This window comes from Anas platyrhynchos, chromosome 9 (genome assembly GCF_047663525.1).
Source record: "Anas platyrhynchos isolate ZD024472 breed Pekin duck chromosome 9, IASCAAS_PekinDuck_T2T, whole genome shotgun sequence".
Lineage (NCBI taxonomy): Eukaryota > Metazoa > Chordata > Aves > Anseriformes > Anatidae > Anas > Anas platyrhynchos.
Window position 1 is genome coordinate 1,083,200 of NC_092595.1, and position 18,926 is coordinate 1,102,125.

The 18,926-nt window shown below is 40.4% G+C and overlaps 1 protein-coding gene across 1 annotated transcript in view; it reads left to right on the forward strand.

Moving 5' to 3' along the window:
- Positions 1-18,926, forward strand: part of ARHGEF26 (Rho guanine nucleotide exchange factor 26) — a 48,974-nt gene that overhangs the window by 26,428 nt on the left and 3,620 nt on the right. Inside the window, exons 6-11 of the mRNA XM_027464549.3 lie at positions 1,193-1,345; positions 1,836-1,965; positions 3,024-3,098; positions 4,576-4,665; positions 10,329-10,483; positions 14,619-14,828. Coding sequence (XP_027320350.3) covers positions 1,193-1,345; positions 1,836-1,965; positions 3,024-3,098; positions 4,576-4,665; positions 10,329-10,483; positions 14,619-14,828 — 813 coding nt within the window. The remainder of the gene's footprint in view (positions 1-1,192; positions 1,346-1,835; positions 1,966-3,023; positions 3,099-4,575; positions 4,666-10,328; positions 10,484-14,618; positions 14,829-18,926) is intronic.

An 18,926-nucleotide genomic window follows, 5' to 3' on the forward strand; every position in this document is an offset into this window, starting at 1 on the left:
AGTCCATAAATCTGCAGTGCATGTGTCAGGAAAAATAAACCAAAACACCCACAAAACAAAAAGAAACAGAAAAAAGATACTCGTTTGATTGTGTGACTGACCATTTGGGAATCTGGCAATCATTCAGTTCAGTCTTTTTCTAAGCCCACTGGACAAAAATTTAGTGAACCTGTGTTGCTAAACAACCAGTGTTAGTAAAGAGAAAATATGATAAAGGGTTAAAATGAAAATGTTTCAAAACATTTTAGCTTAATGTGAGATTGTGTGTTCTAAGTATCTCCTTTATTTTGCTGTGTTATGTGGCAGGTTTTTGTTATCTGGTTTCCCCTAGTGAGTTTGGGATACTTCTAGTGAAGCATCTTGTAAAGGCTTCAGACAAGACTGATATCAGAGAGATTTTTCAGCAAATTTTTTTTTTTTTTTAGCGATTGCACTGATGTCAGACTGTTAGTGCAAGTAATTTTAATGACCTGCAACAGCTCTAATGCCGATTTGAGCTCTTATACCCCGGAGAGTCAAAGTGTTTCTAATAAGCAGCACTGAAATAAAGGCATTTGTTTCCTGGTAAAATTAGAAGGGCAAGAATGAGTGAGAAGCTTTTAGAGGCCAAAGGAACTCGGTATGGAGCAGAAGACAAACAACAGAGAAGAGGATTTTAGTTTCTGTTTCCCTTTTCACTGTTCCCAGTCTGTGTTTGGTTTTATTGGTGGATCAAAGTTGATGGTACATGACTACCTTGCTGTGTGTTTTTGTCTCTAGTTTAACAGTTCACACTTAACTTTGTTTGCTTGAACATTTCTGGTATTGCACTTCCCTTATTACAAGAGGAAGTGCTGTGTTAATGTTGTGCTTGGAGTTGTTCCATTTCTTTTCAACCCTGTTTCTGGAAATTCCAGTCCAACCAGACCAGTAAGGCTTTTTTCGGTTTTGGCAGCTAGAGTATGGGAAGTAATTTGCCAGCATTGCTTTTGCTGAGCTCTGCCAGGTGACACCACCACCCTTTGACATGTATAATATAAAGACTTCCCACACTCTTTTGCCAAAAGGAGGAATGATCTCACCCTCAAACAAACCATTCAAATTGTCATTAGGTAATAAAAGCCATGGGTTGTATCAGGTGAAGTATAAAATGTTGCAAGAAAAGTCTACTATTTTGGGGTAGAACGAGTAATTTCTTTGCTTTTTTTCACAGGTTCTTCAAAGAACTTGAAGCAAGACATCAGAACAACATCTTTATTGATGATATTAGTGATATAGTGGAAAAGCATAGTGCTTCAACGTTTGATCCATATGTAAAATATTGCACTAATGAAGTCTATCAGCAACGAACGCTTCAGAAATTGCTGTAAGAGCTAATTTTAAAATGACTGCAAAATCACCCCCCTTTGTAGCTAGAGTCAAAGGCTATGGTATTTGGTGCAAAACCTATGGCTTACAGCAAAGCATGTACTTACATGCTTAGCTTTTCTTAATGCACAAGTTCCTTTGAAGTAATTGAGAGTGAAAATATGCCTGGCTGCATAGTCCAATCCTATTTGTTGCCCTGTGTTACATTCCCTTTTTGATAAATTTTCTCTTTATAGATTTGTCAAAGCCATGGTTTACTTGCATGTTACATATGAGTCTGTTTGCACTCGCGTTCATCTGTGGGAGGAGATACCTAAATGTTGATGCTGGTCTTGCATATCTAAATAAATAAAGCTGAAGGCTTAAGTGATACGAATCTTTCAACCTGTACTTTCCTTGCTATTAAAATGTTTTATTAATAGTCTAGCAACTTTCACAATTCTTTGGTAAAACATTCTGTTTAATTCCCTCATTCTTTTTCCTACCAGAGCTACAAATCCAGCGTTTAAAGAGGTGTTATCACGGATTGAGTCCCATGAAGACTGCAGGAATTTACCAATGATCTCTTTCCTCATTCTTCCCATGCAGAGAGTAACTCGTCTTCCCTTATTAATGGATGTGAGAACAGTTATTTTTCTATTTTTTCCTTTATGAATATTTTTTGAATGCTAGCACTCTTGCGTTCAATTCCCAGTTCATTCCAGAGAAGGCTGTAGATACTGACTTGTCTGTTGACTATGAACAGTAGCATATGCTCAGTTGTGCAGTCAGATTAAAAATTTACAAGTTCTAATCAAAAGGTTTGTAAAGGATAAAAATAATTGATTCAGAAGACAAGGAAGAACCTAGCACAGAAAATGCACAGCGTTAGGATTAAAATTAAACCTTACAGTTTAAAAAAGCGAGACTTCCTAGCATATAGATTAGATAAGGATCCTTTTGCAATAAATACTTACTTATAGTATTATCTATAATTCCTATAGATAGGAATTCATTTTTACCTCCAAGTCATGAGAATAAACTCAGTCTCTCACATGTAAGTCATAGATAGATTTACTCATCTTTACTTTCCAGTGTTTGCATATGCTGCAGCAGCCTTCCTTTTTTTTTTTTTTTTTTTTTTTTAATAATATGGTTATTTATCTTTATCATGGTACACATAACAGTGTGTGTAGCCTTAAGAGCCTTTCTGATTTAATCCTTTGGAAATGATTACCTCCTACAAAGAGGTCAGAGTAGTCTGGTACAGTTTTCTTATAGCTTGTACAGTTGCACACAAGTGGATATTTTAACTTCAGAAAAAGCTTAACGTATTTAAAATTGGAAGAACCTATTTGTGTACGGCTGCAATGGGTTTTCACTGTAGTTTGCAGAAAGGTAGAGTGGAGACTGCAGAGCCTTTCTCTTTTCTGGAAGGATATGGCCTTCCTCTTCCACTATATTGCCACAGGTGAAGACTGGCCAGAGATGGAAAACATCACACTCCTCCAAAAAGTTCTCGAGAGGCATTCCTTAGTGTCACCAAGGCCTCTGGAGAAGTAACCTAATGTTCTCTCATTTATCCCAGTACACAGCTGGGACTTCACCTCTGATTTCCATTAATACGTTTGTAAAATTCTGTATTTGTTACAATTTGTGCTTCTCAGTCCTCTGAAGTAACTGGTATTTTATTTCAGACTATTTGCCAGAAAACTCCTAAAGATTCACCAAAATACGAGAACTGCAAGCAAGCTCTGAAAGAAGTGAGCAAGGTATGTCCTGATGGTACAGAGGGAAAAAAAAGTCTGAAACTAAGAAAGCCATGCTTTCTGCTTTTGTTGCTGGTTAATGATATCTGCTGCACTCAGTTGTTCAGTTGTTCTTGTCTTACTGTGTAATCATCAGAATCAATGACAGAAGAAGAGCAGAAGTCCATTTCCTTGCATAGATTGTAAAATACATCAGCACTTTCAGAATAAATTCCAGTTCCATTTTATGTGAAACTGAGCAGATTCTCCTTTTTAAATGGGGAAATTCTAGTTCATCAATTCATATTCACACACATATACAATATGTATACGCATATATATATATATATATATATATATATATATATATATATATATTCTGGAAGTAGAAGACTGTAAAACAGAATGTTGTGGTTTGAAAAGAAAATTTAAGGATCTAAGAACTGTCTGGTTTATGCCTCCGAGATCTCAGAATTTCAGAAGCTGCAGCTCATCATAAACTGTCATTAAATGTGTTGTATTGGATGCTCTTTATTTAAACAAAACAAAACCTTTCCCTACATGTCGGGGCTAGACAATGCCTTGGGCTTTGAACATTCCTTATGTAAGGGAAGAGCAGTGAAAGATAAAAACTAAATTGTCTTATTTAAGAAAGACCACTAGGGATTGGTTTTATTGCGAAATTTTTGCCTGTTACTTAGGAAAATACCCTAAATTCAGGAACACTATACTGCTGCCAAAACAATCATTATTTTTTTTTCTGTAGAAGCTATATATGATTTGTGAAGTGTTTGATTATGAAAGGAGAAAAGGCTTATTAATGGTTGGGAAATGCTGCATGATGTTTGTGAGGTTAAGGGGAATGCATTTTCCTGCCTGTCTTGAGCCCTGTTGTTGTACACTCCTCTTCCTCCCATGCACAGACTTCTGACAGGCTGCAGGATGCTTTAAGATTGCGTTCTAAAGGTCAGCTGCAATGAAACTTTCTCAAAGATACTGTTTGCCTTAGTTTAACAAGGCGGTGCTGCAATGTTTGTGCTGGGACTTTCTTCTCTAAATGAGTTGCAGGTGTGTGGTGGACAGGACAGTGTGCAACATGGATTTGTCAGCCCAGAATGTTGGTTTTTGTGGGGCTGATCATTAACTTGGATCAGAGAGTATAACCCTTTTCAGTCAGATTGTCTGGCTGTAACTTTGTACCACCTGGGCTTTGCTGAAGAATAAATAGTTATTATAGTGTTGGGTAATCCAGGTTGAAAGGGACCTCAGGATGTCATCCAGTCCAGCCTCTTTCTCAAAGCAGAACCAGCTGTTGGGTCTGAACAGGTCACTCAGAGATGCATTCAGTCTGGTCTTGAAAACATGGCTGTGGCTGAACAGGAAAATGTCAGGTGCTTTATAAATTTTACGCTTCCACAGATGTGTATTTTATAAAGGAGCAAGAGTTAGTGTTACAAGTCTTGAGTACGTTAAATGTGCTAAATATGTGTCTTGTTTCTAGTTGGTGCGTTTGTGCAATGAAGGTGCTCGGAAGATGGAAAGGACAGAAATGATGTACACAATTAACTCCCAGCTGGAATTTAAAATCAAGGTATGATGCTATTTCTGATGGTAAACCATTTAGCATACGAATAGCTTTGACCACACGCTATGGCTTTGACTACATGTTAAATTTTGATAGCTTCATTGCCAGCATAAAGTACATTAGCATAGGCTGTAACACTGGCATGACTTTCAGTCAAGGAAGACAAGTTCATATTGTGGGGTAGCTGAAGCTTTGGAAACTCAGAGGGTAACTGAGGACTGTTGTGTCTTAACCAAGGTTGATTAAGCTTCAGGTTGAGGCTTTTCAGGGAAAGAGTATAGGAAACTTATTTACTTTTTAATAAGAACGAAAGGGACTATTTATCTATTGCAGCTGAAATAAAACAATAAAAATTGACCAAATCTTAGCACCCTAGCATTTTATTTTCTGAAAACATCATGAGTGAGATTCAGCACACTATTTCTGTCAAGCTGTAAGATGAATTAACTCCACAGAGTGAGTGTGAGCTGGCTTTGATGCGCTAGACAAATTGCTGTCAAGTTTTTACCATTAAAAGAGGGGCTGACCTACTACTTGACAATGAGATGATCCCAACAGTGTGTGACTGTCTGGATTACGGCAGCACAATATCAAAAACAAGGTGTGGTTCCAACCACCTCAAGATGTGTTTCTTTAAATTACGATGTATTTGTACAAGATTCTGGTAGTTCTGCTGTAAAAACATGTCACTTCCACGAGTTCCCCTTTAATTGGGAGGTGATAGAAATCAGGAAGACAGTGGTGTGTGCTGCATGCTGCTGAATTCAAGAAGGCAGGTGTGAAATAAATCAGCCCAGCTGGGTTTCCTGGTAGGTTTGTGTGCCTGCTCCTTGGTCACACCTGCGGGCAGGAGTTACCGAATTCAGCTACGGCAGCACTTCTGGCAGCGTAGGATATGCAAACACAGAGTGAGGTGCCAGCCCGGAACAGCAGGCTGTGCAACAGCAGACGTTGGCGTAGGTGAAATTACTTAAGATAAACTTTGCTAATGCAGTTTGTTTTTGTCATTTGTCAGCAAATTTTGTTTTGCTAGTGCAGAGTATGGTTGTACTTAAAGCTGCCTGTGTCTGTGTGATGGTGCAGGCAGGGCTTTGAAGTAGTAACAGCTAAGCGTCCTGTATTAAACCAGTGCAGGTAACTTCTTAGCTTACTTTTCAACCACAAGAATAGCAAGCATATTTGTATATGCAGATGAAATTGAATTCTATACTGTCTTAGTTTTCAAAATGAATGTTGTAATCTTCCGCTGGAATGCTCCTGTTCAAACACAGAATATCTGAATGATGAATGAATTATCATCATTGTGTTTGAAGTAAGTAGAGGTTTATGTTTTTGAAAAGACAGTTATTAAAGGATCTTCCTCGGTCTTGCTCTGAGGAAATCCTGTTTCCAACTTGTCCAAAGGATTTTTATTTACATGCTTTGACTAAAAACTGAGAATAATAATAGTTACTTAAAGCAACAGCAATAAAATAAACTCATTAACAAGTGACATCACTACATTTGCTAACGAGGCTGGATAATAGTCTCAGGTATTTGGGATATTCTGAAGTGGAGTTTTGGATAGCCTGAAAACTTTGGGTGACCTTCTCCCCTCATTCATTCATAATTTTCAAATCTACAGAAGTACCTGACAGTTTTAAAATGTATTGAGTTCCTTAAAGGACTTTTAGTCTGTTACTTTCCCTATTGGAAGAGGATGCAGAAGCAAGAGGCCCTGTATAATTCTTCCAGTGGACGTGCTGTGACTAGCAACTCTTGCTAGTTTCATGGGAATAATAGCAACTTTATTTTCTTTTCTGTATTCTTTATGCAAGTTTTTTTTTTTTCTTCCCTCCTCTGTGCATCTTAAATATAACCACTTAGTGGTTTTAGACCTTATCTGTGGTTTGAGAGCTTGCCAGCTGGAGTGCTTGCCAAACTGCTTTGGCCAAGTCTCAGTACATTTTATGTTCTAATGGCTTATTTTATATAAAAAGGTGGTGATATACGTGTTGTACTCTTTTGGTAATTGCAGGAAAATTAATATTAAAGAAAAAATAAGGTGCCTTTGGAATATAGTCAGTTAGGAAAATGAACTCATTTGGAGTAGAGATTAAAGGGATTTTTAGTTCATGTTCATAGAAAATCGTGAAGATGTTTTAGTCTGCAATACCATCACCATGGTGTTATAATGCTGCTTTATAACCATTATGAATTAGGTAAGCTCATTCTGTTCTTTCCTCATCTGGTGTTTTGGGATGTTTTATTTTGTTAGGTGTGACTGTAGAGCAATTACATAGGAGTTACAAGAGAAGCTACTAAATGTAGGTCATCTGTAGAATTTCTTTTAATTAAGATTCAAAAGGTTTTATTCTTAAAATTTTCAACTTTAGCACCAGAAAAGCTTTTTTTCTGCAAACAGGCATTTGAGTTCAAGAACAAAACTCTTCTGTATTTTCTATGTTCAAGGACCATCTAGCCCAATGTTTCAATTTGTAAAGTCACAAGAACTGTGATGGTGTAACCTTAGGGCTATGGCCCAATATTTCGCGTTCACGTACCATCACTTGGAACCATTACTGCAATTCAGAAAGTGTAAATAACTGGAGTTGTTTTGTTTCAAGAATTGATTTTCATACCAGTAGAGTTTAGATTCAGAGTAAGACTTTTTTTTTTTTTTTTTTTTAATAAAAAGGGGAGAAAAAAAAGCAGACTGTTTATATAAAACTTCAGAAATTACTTAGATTTCAATCGTGGAATTTGGGAGTTCTTCTGATTGCCACATATGGGTACTGAGCTGAATTGGTCTTTTGTAACCTGTGTGGTTTAATAATGTGTATTAATAAAATGACCATCCATAAGAAAAATGGTATGGTACAGTCCTTGGAGAAAGTAATAATGTTGGATTGATGTTAGCCGCTGATACAAGATAAGTAACGGTGTCAGTTAATGAAATTAAAGAGATTTGTAACCAGATTGTTCTACTCTAACTCATAACAGAGACTTGGATAAAAATCCATTTAGGAAATATGGATTTGAAACAGTTCTGCATTTCCAGACTGGAGAATACAATAGAAAATGCATTTAGTAAACTAATGGCTAATACAAAACTAGAAATGTGCAAAAAAGTTGTATAAATTAAAACAGAACGTGTGATCTGAAGTTAATTGGGAAGAAGTATCTAAGGGGAATTTGACCAAAATTCAGTCCAGGTATTTTGTCTCTAATTTTGCCATTTTGAGCAAGGTTCATCTGTCATTCATGTGCTATCTCCTAACAGAAAGCACAAGGAACAGGCTTCCAGGAGCTTGGTCCTGCTTTTTGTGCTGAGTGTGGTACTGCACGGTGCTAAATAAATAAATAAATAAAATAAAATCTTTTGAATGATTTCTTTGTCATGTACCATTTCAAAGTCACTACAAAATCATTCCTCAAAATTCACAACAAATTAGGGAGGTTAAAGTTTTGTTCCAACAGCACAATCGCAGTCAAAGCACCAGTTTGGTTTTGGCATCGTGCTCCAGGGCGAGTATTGACAAGCTGAATTAGTTCACTAAAGGGCAGCTGAGTGATTAGATACAAAAAGACAGTCTAAGCAGAATGATGAAGACAGCTGACAAGCTGAATGAAGAAGTACTTATACAGGCACGTGAAAGATATTTTAAATGGAAAAGAAGCAGTTGTCTTCATTAGTCTAATCATTACAGACATAACGAATTTGAGCAACAGCAGAGCACGTACATGTTTTTGATAAGCTGAAAGCCTGTTATGTGTAAAGTAGAAACAAAAATTTGGTTATTTCCCATGGGGTGAGGAAAAATGTACATAAGTTAACAGTTAAGTGCCCTTTTACTGCAGTGGATTTTAGGTACAAACATTAATAAACACGGGCAAAGTGGATGCCACTTCTCCAGGTGTGGACCTGCTGTTGGAGGGTCTGCAAGGTACAGGGCGTGCAGCTTGGGCTTCGCCTGCAGAAGTCACCCCGTGAGTCTTCTGTTTTGGTGCCAGACATCTTCAGGTGCTCCATCCAGCACGCATGCTCTACCTGGAGGTGCATAGACACAAAAGTATCAACATCTTCAGTTTTGAAATTAGGACCAAAATAGGTCATCCCAGAGATGATGGGTGGGACTTAGAAAGGGGTACCTTTATCAACAGCCACTGTTCTAAGCAAAGAAGAAACCTTTCCTCTGTGTGGCACTGAAACCTGTATGAACCCACATACTGGGTCTGGTCAGCTCAGTGCTAACTGTCAGTGAGATCACTGACGGAGGAATCTTGGCCCCTGGGAGATGTTGCAGTGCTGGCAGCGCTGCAAGGGACCTTTGTGTTCCAGGCATCACGTCAACGTACAGCTTCAGAGAGGATCTGTTCTGCAGATCGGGGCATGATGGGGCATGCAGGCTCACATCTCCATTCACGTTCATGACCCAGAGAAACAAAAGGTCCTTCTGTGGTATCGACTTCTCCAGCAGTTGGGAATAGTTTGGGTCAATAAAGCCTGGCCTTTACATTAGACAGCTAGTATCCCCTTTGGCTTGAGTCACCTACTTGAGATGTTGGTCCTCACCCTAACCCAGAGAGAAATAGAGCCCCTGCTCCAGAGGACTTTTAGGGTTCAGTTACATCAGCTAGATAAAGAGGAGCTTATGATATTTTTGGTGATCCATCTCTGATAAAGCTATGGCAGCGAACTGGTAATTGTACAGTATTTCAGGAGCTGCTAATGAGAATAGGAAGCACTTGGAAAACTTCCTGCTATCAAAGGAAGAAACAGGTTATTCTGCACAGTGAGTGCCTTGGGAGGGTGATTCTCTTCTCATAAATTGAGGGCTGAAGGTTTGTGCAAGCCTGCCTGTTTGTACACACACAGTGAGCTATCAAGGCTGGCCTGAGAGGATGCTCTGACGTGTACCTCGTTACAGCAGCATGCCAGGAGCAGCCCGGCCTGCCTGCCCCTGCAGCAGCAAGTTACAAAGGGGTTGTGGTCATGTACAGGTACCCTTCCTGACGGAATGGGAGCAGAGAAAAGAAAAGATGAAATTCATCCTTGGGAAGGACACTTAATATGGCCTTTCATAAGTGCATACCTTAAGAGATGTCCTGTAGATTCAGACATTTTTCAAACCATTGGTAGATTTATGATGACACGAACAAACTGTATTGTTTAGGCATGTTACAGCATCATTTTAACTTTAGAGATGTGCTGAAAAGCAGTGTAAGATGCTGTAGCCCATGTGTTTGAGATGAAGTGCTGAAGCTTTTCCTTCCAGCTGTTTATGCAGAAAAGCTGTGAGAAAAAATCAAGTGTTCAAAGAATGATTGCTTACTCTGTGAAAGCTGAAATAATCCCCAGAGACAGTAATTTTAATCTGCTTTGGAGATCTCATGTAGTTTGGTCCATCCTGAAGCATATGACCAGTCAAGTCTGTTCATTTTTGTCTTAGGTGAGTAATTAGGTCATGAACATGAGCAATTTTCAAGTATTTGCAGGCTATTACTTGTGGGTTATATGAATGATAAAGACACCTTAAACCTTGGGATCCCTGTTTTGTGCTTGTACCCATAATCTCTGAGCTCTGAGTTTATCTGAGCAGTTTTTCCAAATATTTCAGACTGTTACTTGATTATTTTTTTTTTTAATCCTACTTATACAAGATTAAAATATTATTTTTTCTTTGTAGCCATTTCCATTGGTTTCTTCTTCAAGATGGCTAGTGAAAAGGGGTGAATTAACAGCATACGTAGAAGACACTGGACTTTTTTCTAAAAGGACTTCTAAACAGCAGGTGTACTTTTTCCTTTTTAACGATGTCCTCATTATCACCAAGAAGAAGAGGTAAGAGCTTCACCAATGTAAAATCATCTTTCTGTTCAACTCCTTGCGTCACGAAGAGAGCATCTAAGTTATCTGTTAAATTTTCATGACTTTTGTGCGTGCCTCACCACACGGGAAATGAGAGCCAAAACTTCCTGGCTTTGCACAGCCGAACTTTATTGCATCCGCAGCATTTTTGCATGTTTGCTAGCCATCTGCTTTTTTGAAAGAATGAATGAGATTCAAAGAGATCTGGTACATTTGCAGCATAAAATGGGAGGAAATATGGATTAAACTTGTGTTAATTACAGTCAAAATTTGTGAAACGTTTTGTATGTTTCAATCCACTGTGTCTGAGAAAGTAAATGAATTATGAAGGTATTTGAGTTTCTAACGTTGCTCCATCAGACTGCATTTAGAAATTACAAGTAACTGCTTGTTAAATGGGATTTAGTTTTTGCAAACTCGATTTAAATTTGTTTGACAAGTCAGAATTTCAAAGGTTATCCTTGGTGCCTTAAGAAAGAGAGGTTTTTTGTGGGAGGGTAAAGTGATATTCTTTCCCCTCTGTGCTTTACCATGTTGGACTGTTCTTGAGAGAGATTGATGGGAAATCGCTTCTAGTAGTCTCCACTTCTATTTTATCTCTAGATTCGAGGGGAGGCTTAAAATCATTTAACGGAATTGACACCCTCTGCTATTGCTGTTAAATAATACTTGATAGATAAACTTTCTTCCCGAGGCTGAAAACCGTTTTGAAGAATAGTTTTGCATTTGCATTGATCAGTTGAACCAAATACCAGCTATTTTTAAAAGATAGTGTTCTGTGAAACTTCTTAATTTAAATCAGAAATTGAGGAATGAGATAGTCACATTCTCTTCTCAGATTTAATATTCTATTTAAGCAAATAGAAAGATAAAAATGAAGGAAAAAATATATTTAAATCAAAGAATTTTTATGCAGATGAGCAGAAAGGCGAATAGAGCTTTCCCCAGCTATCGTAATGCTGGGAGCACATTTCTGAGATTCAGTGTTTATCAAAGTTCACGCTGCAATGTTTCTTTGAAAGTCCCTTGCTAAATCCCTGGCAGCAGATCAGAGTTATGTCTCATGTTTTTAAACTGCGCGTTTGTTTTCTCACGGGATGGCTCTCAACGTATTGCTGTGTTGGTAGCTAAGTAAATGTCCGAGTTAGGAAAACAATGAAAAGCTATTATCTGTGTTGTTACAGTGTTTATTGGTTTCCTATGTGATGGCTTCTTGTCCAGATTATAAAACAGATTTTTATAGCAACATATTTTATTCAAACTTTGGATTTATAATAACTTCCAGCTGTTGGAATTGAAATGTCTTAACTGGGCCCAGAAGCCAAAATTAAGGAAAACTTGAAGTTAATGATCAGATTTATCTGTTCACCTGAAGAACACCCCCAAGCAAATTAGGTAGGATGGAAAAGGATTGGTTTGTGTGAACATCCCAAACATTCCGAGCACGAAGCTTACACTTGACCTGAGTGGATGAGCTTATTCATAATATTTGAGCTTTTGGTGATCTGTTCTCCTGCCCACGGCGTTGCTGTGGACACCACGGCAATGGACAGCAACACTTGTTGACAGTTGAGGTTTCTATGCTTGTGTTTTAGCTGAGGAGTTGCTTTCTCAAAAGATTCTTAGCATTGCACACACAAAAAATCACTCGACTGTGCTAAAAATACTAATTACTTAGTGCTGCAGTCACGCTGCTTAATCCTTTCTCCCAGAGTGAATCCCCGGCCGTCCCGGGGAGCAGTTTGCCGTATAAGTCGAAGCAGCACGCTGTGCCTCCCAGCTCCTTGCTGTGCCTCCCAGCTCCTCAGGGCCCGGCGCTGCCTGCCCAGCCCGCAGCCAGACAGGGTCAGCAGGTCTAGGACAAGGGTCAGCAGCCCCAGTGCAGCGAGGCTCGGCGCATCCCTGCTCACGGGCTGCTTTCAGGAACGATTTCCATGCGTCAGAATCACCGCTGCGATAACTGCATTTTGAATACTGAGTGAGCAAGGGTTCCCAAAACCTTTTTATAATGAGAATGACGACATTTTAGCTACGAAAAAGATAAAGGGTGCGTTGTATACTTACAGTGCTCCAGAGGTCTTATGCTTTAACTTTAATGATGCTTTATTAATCATAATCTTCTCAGCTGCAATTTCACCTTTTGGTTGAAATTGCAAGGTTGTGCTGTGTTCTCTGCCCCATTCAGTAGGTTAAGTGGCATTCAGCTACCACAATTTCTTCCTTTTTTTATGGACACTGAAGGTAATATTCTGCCACGAGGAGAATCAGGCAATATAATTCACATCTTGAGAGTTCTTTCTGTCTGCCTCATGATTCACACGGACTACACTACAATTCTTGTTATTTGTGTCACCTTTGGGAAACTTGCTTTCTCTTGAGCTAGTGAAGAAATGCTTTCACACTGCAGAGTACGATGACATTACTGTCTTGTTAAATATGGGTTATTTACTTTATGCATACTGCTTCTAGGTTTGTATATCCTTCAGAATGATTTTTCAGCTTTCCTCTTCTAAATCCCAAACCACAGACAAAAATATCATCCATCCCCTGCATAGCTGATGAGCGTAACTGCTGGGTTTGGATACCCATTTGCCTGCTGTCAGGCGCGGTGGAGCTTCCACAGCGGGCACTTTGCAACTGCCCTGGGGAAGAGGAGACGGGGCTACAGAGGAGGTGATTCCCTGGTACCTCAGGCAGACCTGGAAGCTTACACTGTAACAACACTCTGCTAAAAAAGGGACACACAGGTAGCTCTGAACTTAACAAAAGTCAGGTTCTTCCTTTTTTCCAGCATGCCATTTTGAAGAGGTGGTTGCATGTTCTGGACAGTAATGCTGAGTTGTCTGTGAGCTGGCTCTGCACTCTGCGAAGCTCAAGGGAGCTCCAGAATTAATGAAGTCCTGTTGTGTCCAACTAAAGTAACACTGCTTACTGAGCTATTCGTAACATCTACCAGCAAAGTCCTGAGATCTTTTAGAAGATTTCAGATGACTTGCAAAGAGATGTATGTTTTTGTATGAGGATACATTTATTGAATACTCTTCTCTCCCATAATATCCCCTAAGGACACCACTATAACCCCATCTGTTTTCATGGCTCTATGGCTTGTCAGCTCCTGAGATTGCCTTGACATTGGAATGCAGCTGGACCCCATACACTGGAAATCACCCAAAGGTTAAATACTACTTGGGAATGTTACCTGTTCACAGCTGCTTGAAAAAATATGCGTTTTTAGCCAAGATGCCAGGAATGATTTTGTAACTAAAGTAATCATACAAAAAAAAGTGATTAAAAATTGCTGAGGATTTATAAAGGACATTTACTGCTTTTTTTTTTTTTTTTTAAATATATATACATGTGATAAGGGAAATAGGGAGAATCACCACATGCTTTCTGTTAAAGAATAGGTGGCCTAGGACTGGTGTCTGGTCTTCATAAAAGTGCCTCCACGATGTGCAGGCCTTCCTTGCGAGGGGATGTAAAGTAGCCCTGTTGCTCTGTGTTCTGAGTCAAAATAAGAGTTTGGCAAAAAGTTCAGCCATAAACTGAAGGTGCACGTCAGTGCGTCTGTGTTAGCTGATTACTGTCGTTTTAAAAAATGTGTTAAATGTCCCTCCTGTTACTGCACTGCCTGGTGGGAAGATTTCATCCCCATTTACGTCCATCTGCTTGCTCTGGCTGCAGTGCCTCCAGCCCTCAACCAGCCGTACCTGTGCACTGCTGGTCAGGAGAAGTCTGTGGGCCTCCTGGAGAGCACAGGGGTAGAAAGATAAAGACTCCTCAGGAGTTCAAAGCAGGCTGTTCTGTTGAATGGAGATAAGAGGAATTTGTAGAGGTTTATCTCAGGTGATTAATTAGTTAGGAATGCATTCGTTATTTACTATGCAAATGTATGCACTACTTTTCTTTCTTTTTAGGTTCAGGATCCCAATGACTACAGCATCCCTAGCTGGTTTTGCTAGTTCTGTCCTTGGCTAGGCAGCAATTGCTGCGTAAAAGTTGTTTAAAAACGGAACTGACTTCTTAAAAACAAACAAGGAAGGGGAAATCACACACCTGGTGGAAAACTAAGCATTTTAATGTTGTGTTTTTCTCCTTTGTTTTACAGTGAAGAGAGTTACAATGTCACAGATTATTCTTTAAGGGATCAGCTCGTGGTACAACAGTGTGACAGTGAGGACCTGACCTCTTCTCCTGTAAAGAACACTTCAGCTATGCTGTACTCGCGGCAGAGCGCTACAGTGTACCTCTTCAGATTGGCAGTCCTCAGTAACCACGCAGGAGAGAAGGTGGAGATGCTCTTGGGAACAGACACTCAGTAAGTAAATAGTTATAACTTCTGTAATTTTTCACCCGATCATCTCAACAGGTTGTTGTTGATATCTGATCAGCAGTGACCGAGGAAGGATTACATTAAAAATGACCCCGTATTTATCACGGGCCACGCTGGCGTCCTGTTCAGCAACGCTGGAGAGTTTGTTGTTCCACCTGCTGACTGCTGTGATTTGCACTGTTTTTATTCCATTAAGTGTGCACTTCCGAAGCTAGGCAAGGTAACAGAACAAGCCTTTCTGTTTTTTTAATGATTGACAGAGAAGAAGAATGTGCAGCTTGTGTAAGATCCTAGATAGAGGAATAAATATTTACTGGAATAAAATAGAGCCTCTCCAAACCTGGTTCAGTTTCTCATGGATAATCGTGTCATGACAGGGCTCAGGGGTTTGAAGTCCCTGTCATGTTATTGTCATTCTCTTTTCTTGATGTCATGTTGTAGGGATAATAGCAAATTGAGTACACACGCTAAAATTATGTAAACTGAAGTATCTGTTACTAGGTGCTATTGTTCTAGGTCTACAGACCAAGAATTAACTGTGCTTCTGCCTCAGAGACTGCCAGCTCCCTAGCCAGTGAGTAATGGCGTGGCCGTGCCTTGCAGTGTGTTACATTAATACCATTAGGATAAGTAAATTGAGAGCCCATTAGAGGGTAGAATAGAAAGGAGAGATGACAAAGCTCCACTTGTATGTTGTACGGTGTGGTCTGAAATAGAGTTCTCATCACAAAGCCACATCTGACTTTCTGCAAACATTTTGCTGCCTCTTCCAAACCTGCAGCCAAATGGATAAGTACAAAGCTGGTGGTGCTGTTTTTTCCCCAAGTAATGCAGCAAGGAACAAAAAAAGGAACTAAAAAATACATTGAGGTAATGCAGAGGAGTCCATGGTGATGCAAGGTACAGTGAACTACAGTCGTGCATTGCTTCAAGGTGCTGAAAGATTATCTGTGATAGCTTTGCGTAAAAATGCTTCTCATAAACAGGAACCAAAAACCTTAGGTTTAACACTTCTTATTTTTGCAAAAAAAAAAAAAAGGAGAACTGACATGACCATTCCTAAACAGTAAAGGCTTTTTGTTGCATGTTAGTTGGAGAGGGTTTTCATCAGAGGGAAGGTGTGTAAGTCAGTGTAATGTTGCTGAAGACAGCAGAGTATCTGAAGGGTAATCCAGGCTGAAGATAATAATAATGCTGGATTTCTGAATCCCTTCTGGTGGTTATTGGTGAGGCAAACATGCCAGGGCTGCAGGACAGGGATTTACGGGGGATTGGAGGGGGGAGCGTGGGGAGAAGCTTTTATGTACAAAATTAAAGGTGGTGTTTTCCAAACTGAGCTTAAAATGCAACCCTTCTGATTCGGGCAAAGAGCAGACTACAGGCTGTCAGTGCTCTCATTTGCAGTCCTCACTTAGCGTCAAGATAATTAGCTCATTCTAATTAAGCCAAATCTAGTGAAAGTTAATTATTGTTCTATTTGCTGCTTACAGTAGGATGACCTCAGGCTTTAGTGGCGGGTAATGTAGTTTAAAATTACTTTAAAGACGGAGTAAGCAGTGTAGCTGCCATTAACCTTTCACCTTGCCCTGGATGCGTTTTTCCCGTGCGAGGTTCAGAGGCTCCCAGGCACAGCCCCTCAGGACCCGGCTGTCTTTGGAGCTTACAGAGAGGGTCTGACTGGCACAGCTCCGGGTCTTGGCCACTCTTGGTGTTAAGGTGCTGTCTCTATTAAGCATCACAATACCTCTGTAGCTACGTGACTTGTGTGTGGCATAGCTCAACTTCTCTGCGTAACGTTTCCAACCTGCGTTGCCTGCATACACTCCCAGTTTAAATTGTGAAGTGCTCAGTTTCTGGAGCAGTTTCATTTGAGCTTCTCTAAGTCTCTGGATCATTGTTGAGATCCCAGAGACGACTGTGGACAATGAAGGTTAGTTACCCAAATACTACAAACATGACAACGCTCTGAGATGTGGCTGGGGCTTTGGGTGGCCCTGTGTGGACCAGGAGCTGGGCTCGGTGACCCTTGTTGGGTCCCTTCCAACTGGGATGCTCTGTGGTTCTGCTTCCACTTGAACTACAAATGGGGCTGAGTTATCGCTGTTGGTTGTCGTAGCATAAGTACATGATAGGTCAAATACTTCTCTAATATTTTCTTCTGAGTGCTGGAAGTTGAGCAGTGGGTTTTCTGCCTTGCTTGCCTGTTAGCAGAGAACTTCCCTCAAATAATCACTGGGGCCAGGGGGTAAGTGCCTGAAGTAAAGTGGAGAGCAACGAGTGTCCTGTGGTTGCAAGCAGTCTGTACACCTGCCTTCTGCAGGGCGCTTGGATGTGCAGCTGCCTCTCCAGGACTTACCGCTGCAAGTGGCAGCAAACACTGACCGGAGTGCGTTGGGTCCGGTGCTGAGCGGTGCTGTCCCGGGGCAGCTTTGTGAATCCTGTACCAGAGCGGAAACTGCAGGACGGGATGGAGGAGGAGTTTGGCACTGCCGCGGGGAAGCTGCGCTGGATAGAGGTGGTCCTTGTTCTCCTGGGGCAGTGCTGGAGTGCTCTGCTTTAGAAAAGGGCAACAAGCAGCGTCTTGTTCTTGCGGGTGCGAGTCTCGGAGAGGCCATCGCTTCTGTGTGGTGCCATTAACATCCACACAGCCCTTCACAGAAGTGAAAGATGGTATCTGTTCCGCGGAGGCTGGGGGCGGGACACAAGACATGAAACAGAACGCTCCAGACGCATCCCAGCCTGGAAAAACTTACAGTTTTAGGTTTGCTTTCAAAGTTTAGAATAACTCTGAAAGAAACTATAGATCGTTAATGATTCCTATTAAAGATCTTATTATAAAGTAAGCAGATGATTCAGACTTGCTTGGAAATGCGATTTTATTGGGAAAAAAATGAAGCACATTTTTAGTTGTCTGGGCTTTTTATAAAAAGACATTTTGTTCTACAGAATATTACTGCTTGCCTATATAAGGTTTGTGATATAAATAGCAGTCCATCAGATTATCTTTCAAGGGAAAAAGTCTCTGACAATACCTCCTTGATTTGAAAACTTTTAATAGAGCGTTGCCGTGTGTGGTGTGCTCAGGGCTCCGACAATCCCAACTTTTTGTAACTTGAGGCAAGCGCGATGGGGAGGGCAGCGGCAGGAGGAGGGCCCAGCTGGACGCTTCAGAGCGCTCACTGATCGGAGCGATGCATGTTCAAAGCAAAACGTTTGTGTTGACTACGATTTCCAGCGCAGTTTGATCGCGTTGTGTCACTTTGTGTGGCTCGTGGTTCCCAGGTACAGCAGTAGAGGCGCAGGGTCCGGAGCGTTGTGGTGGTGGGGCACGGCCGGCAGCTGAGGGTGGCATCAGGGGAAGGCTCCTCACAAACCTCATGTGTCTTTCGTGGCCTGTTCCCACCGAATTACAGCTCTGGAGCAGCTGTAATTGTGCCTGCTGCTGGAGGTGGAGGGTTAAATTACAGGGTCACTTAGCATTAGATGATCCACTGGCGCTGGCATCTTTTTGTGTTTGTCTCCCGGTCTGTCTGTTTACACAAGTAACATCGATTCCCTTGAAAAATACACGGAAAGCTATGGAAGGACAAAGGCTTTTTTGGTCAGAGGTTGGACTCGAGGATCTTGAGGTGTCTTCCAACCTAGACAACTCTGTGATTCTGTGATTCCCTAGTCTGGCTGAGAGCTGTGGTTTTTTGGACTGGATTTTTCATATTCATGCTTAACACTGCCTTCTGGGGAGAGGGTGACTTCAGTGGGAGTAAAGTTGTTTTGTGTTCACCAACTATCTGGTGTACGTGGATTTATGAAGAAACACATACTTAGATAGGAAGGCAGTCTGGTATTATCCCATTTTTTAAGAGTTGTTTGAAAGGAAATGTAATTTTCTTATTAAGACTGGTTATAGGAAAATACGGATCTGTAAATAACATGTTTCTAAAAATAAGAACAAAATTAAGGTTGTGCAAAATTGTATATGTTTTCTTACTGTGGTTGAGACACAAGTTTAGCACTGGTTTCAGATTTTCAAAAAATGAACAACTGCAGACGACAGATGTTACTATTTTTAGTTAAAAACTCAAG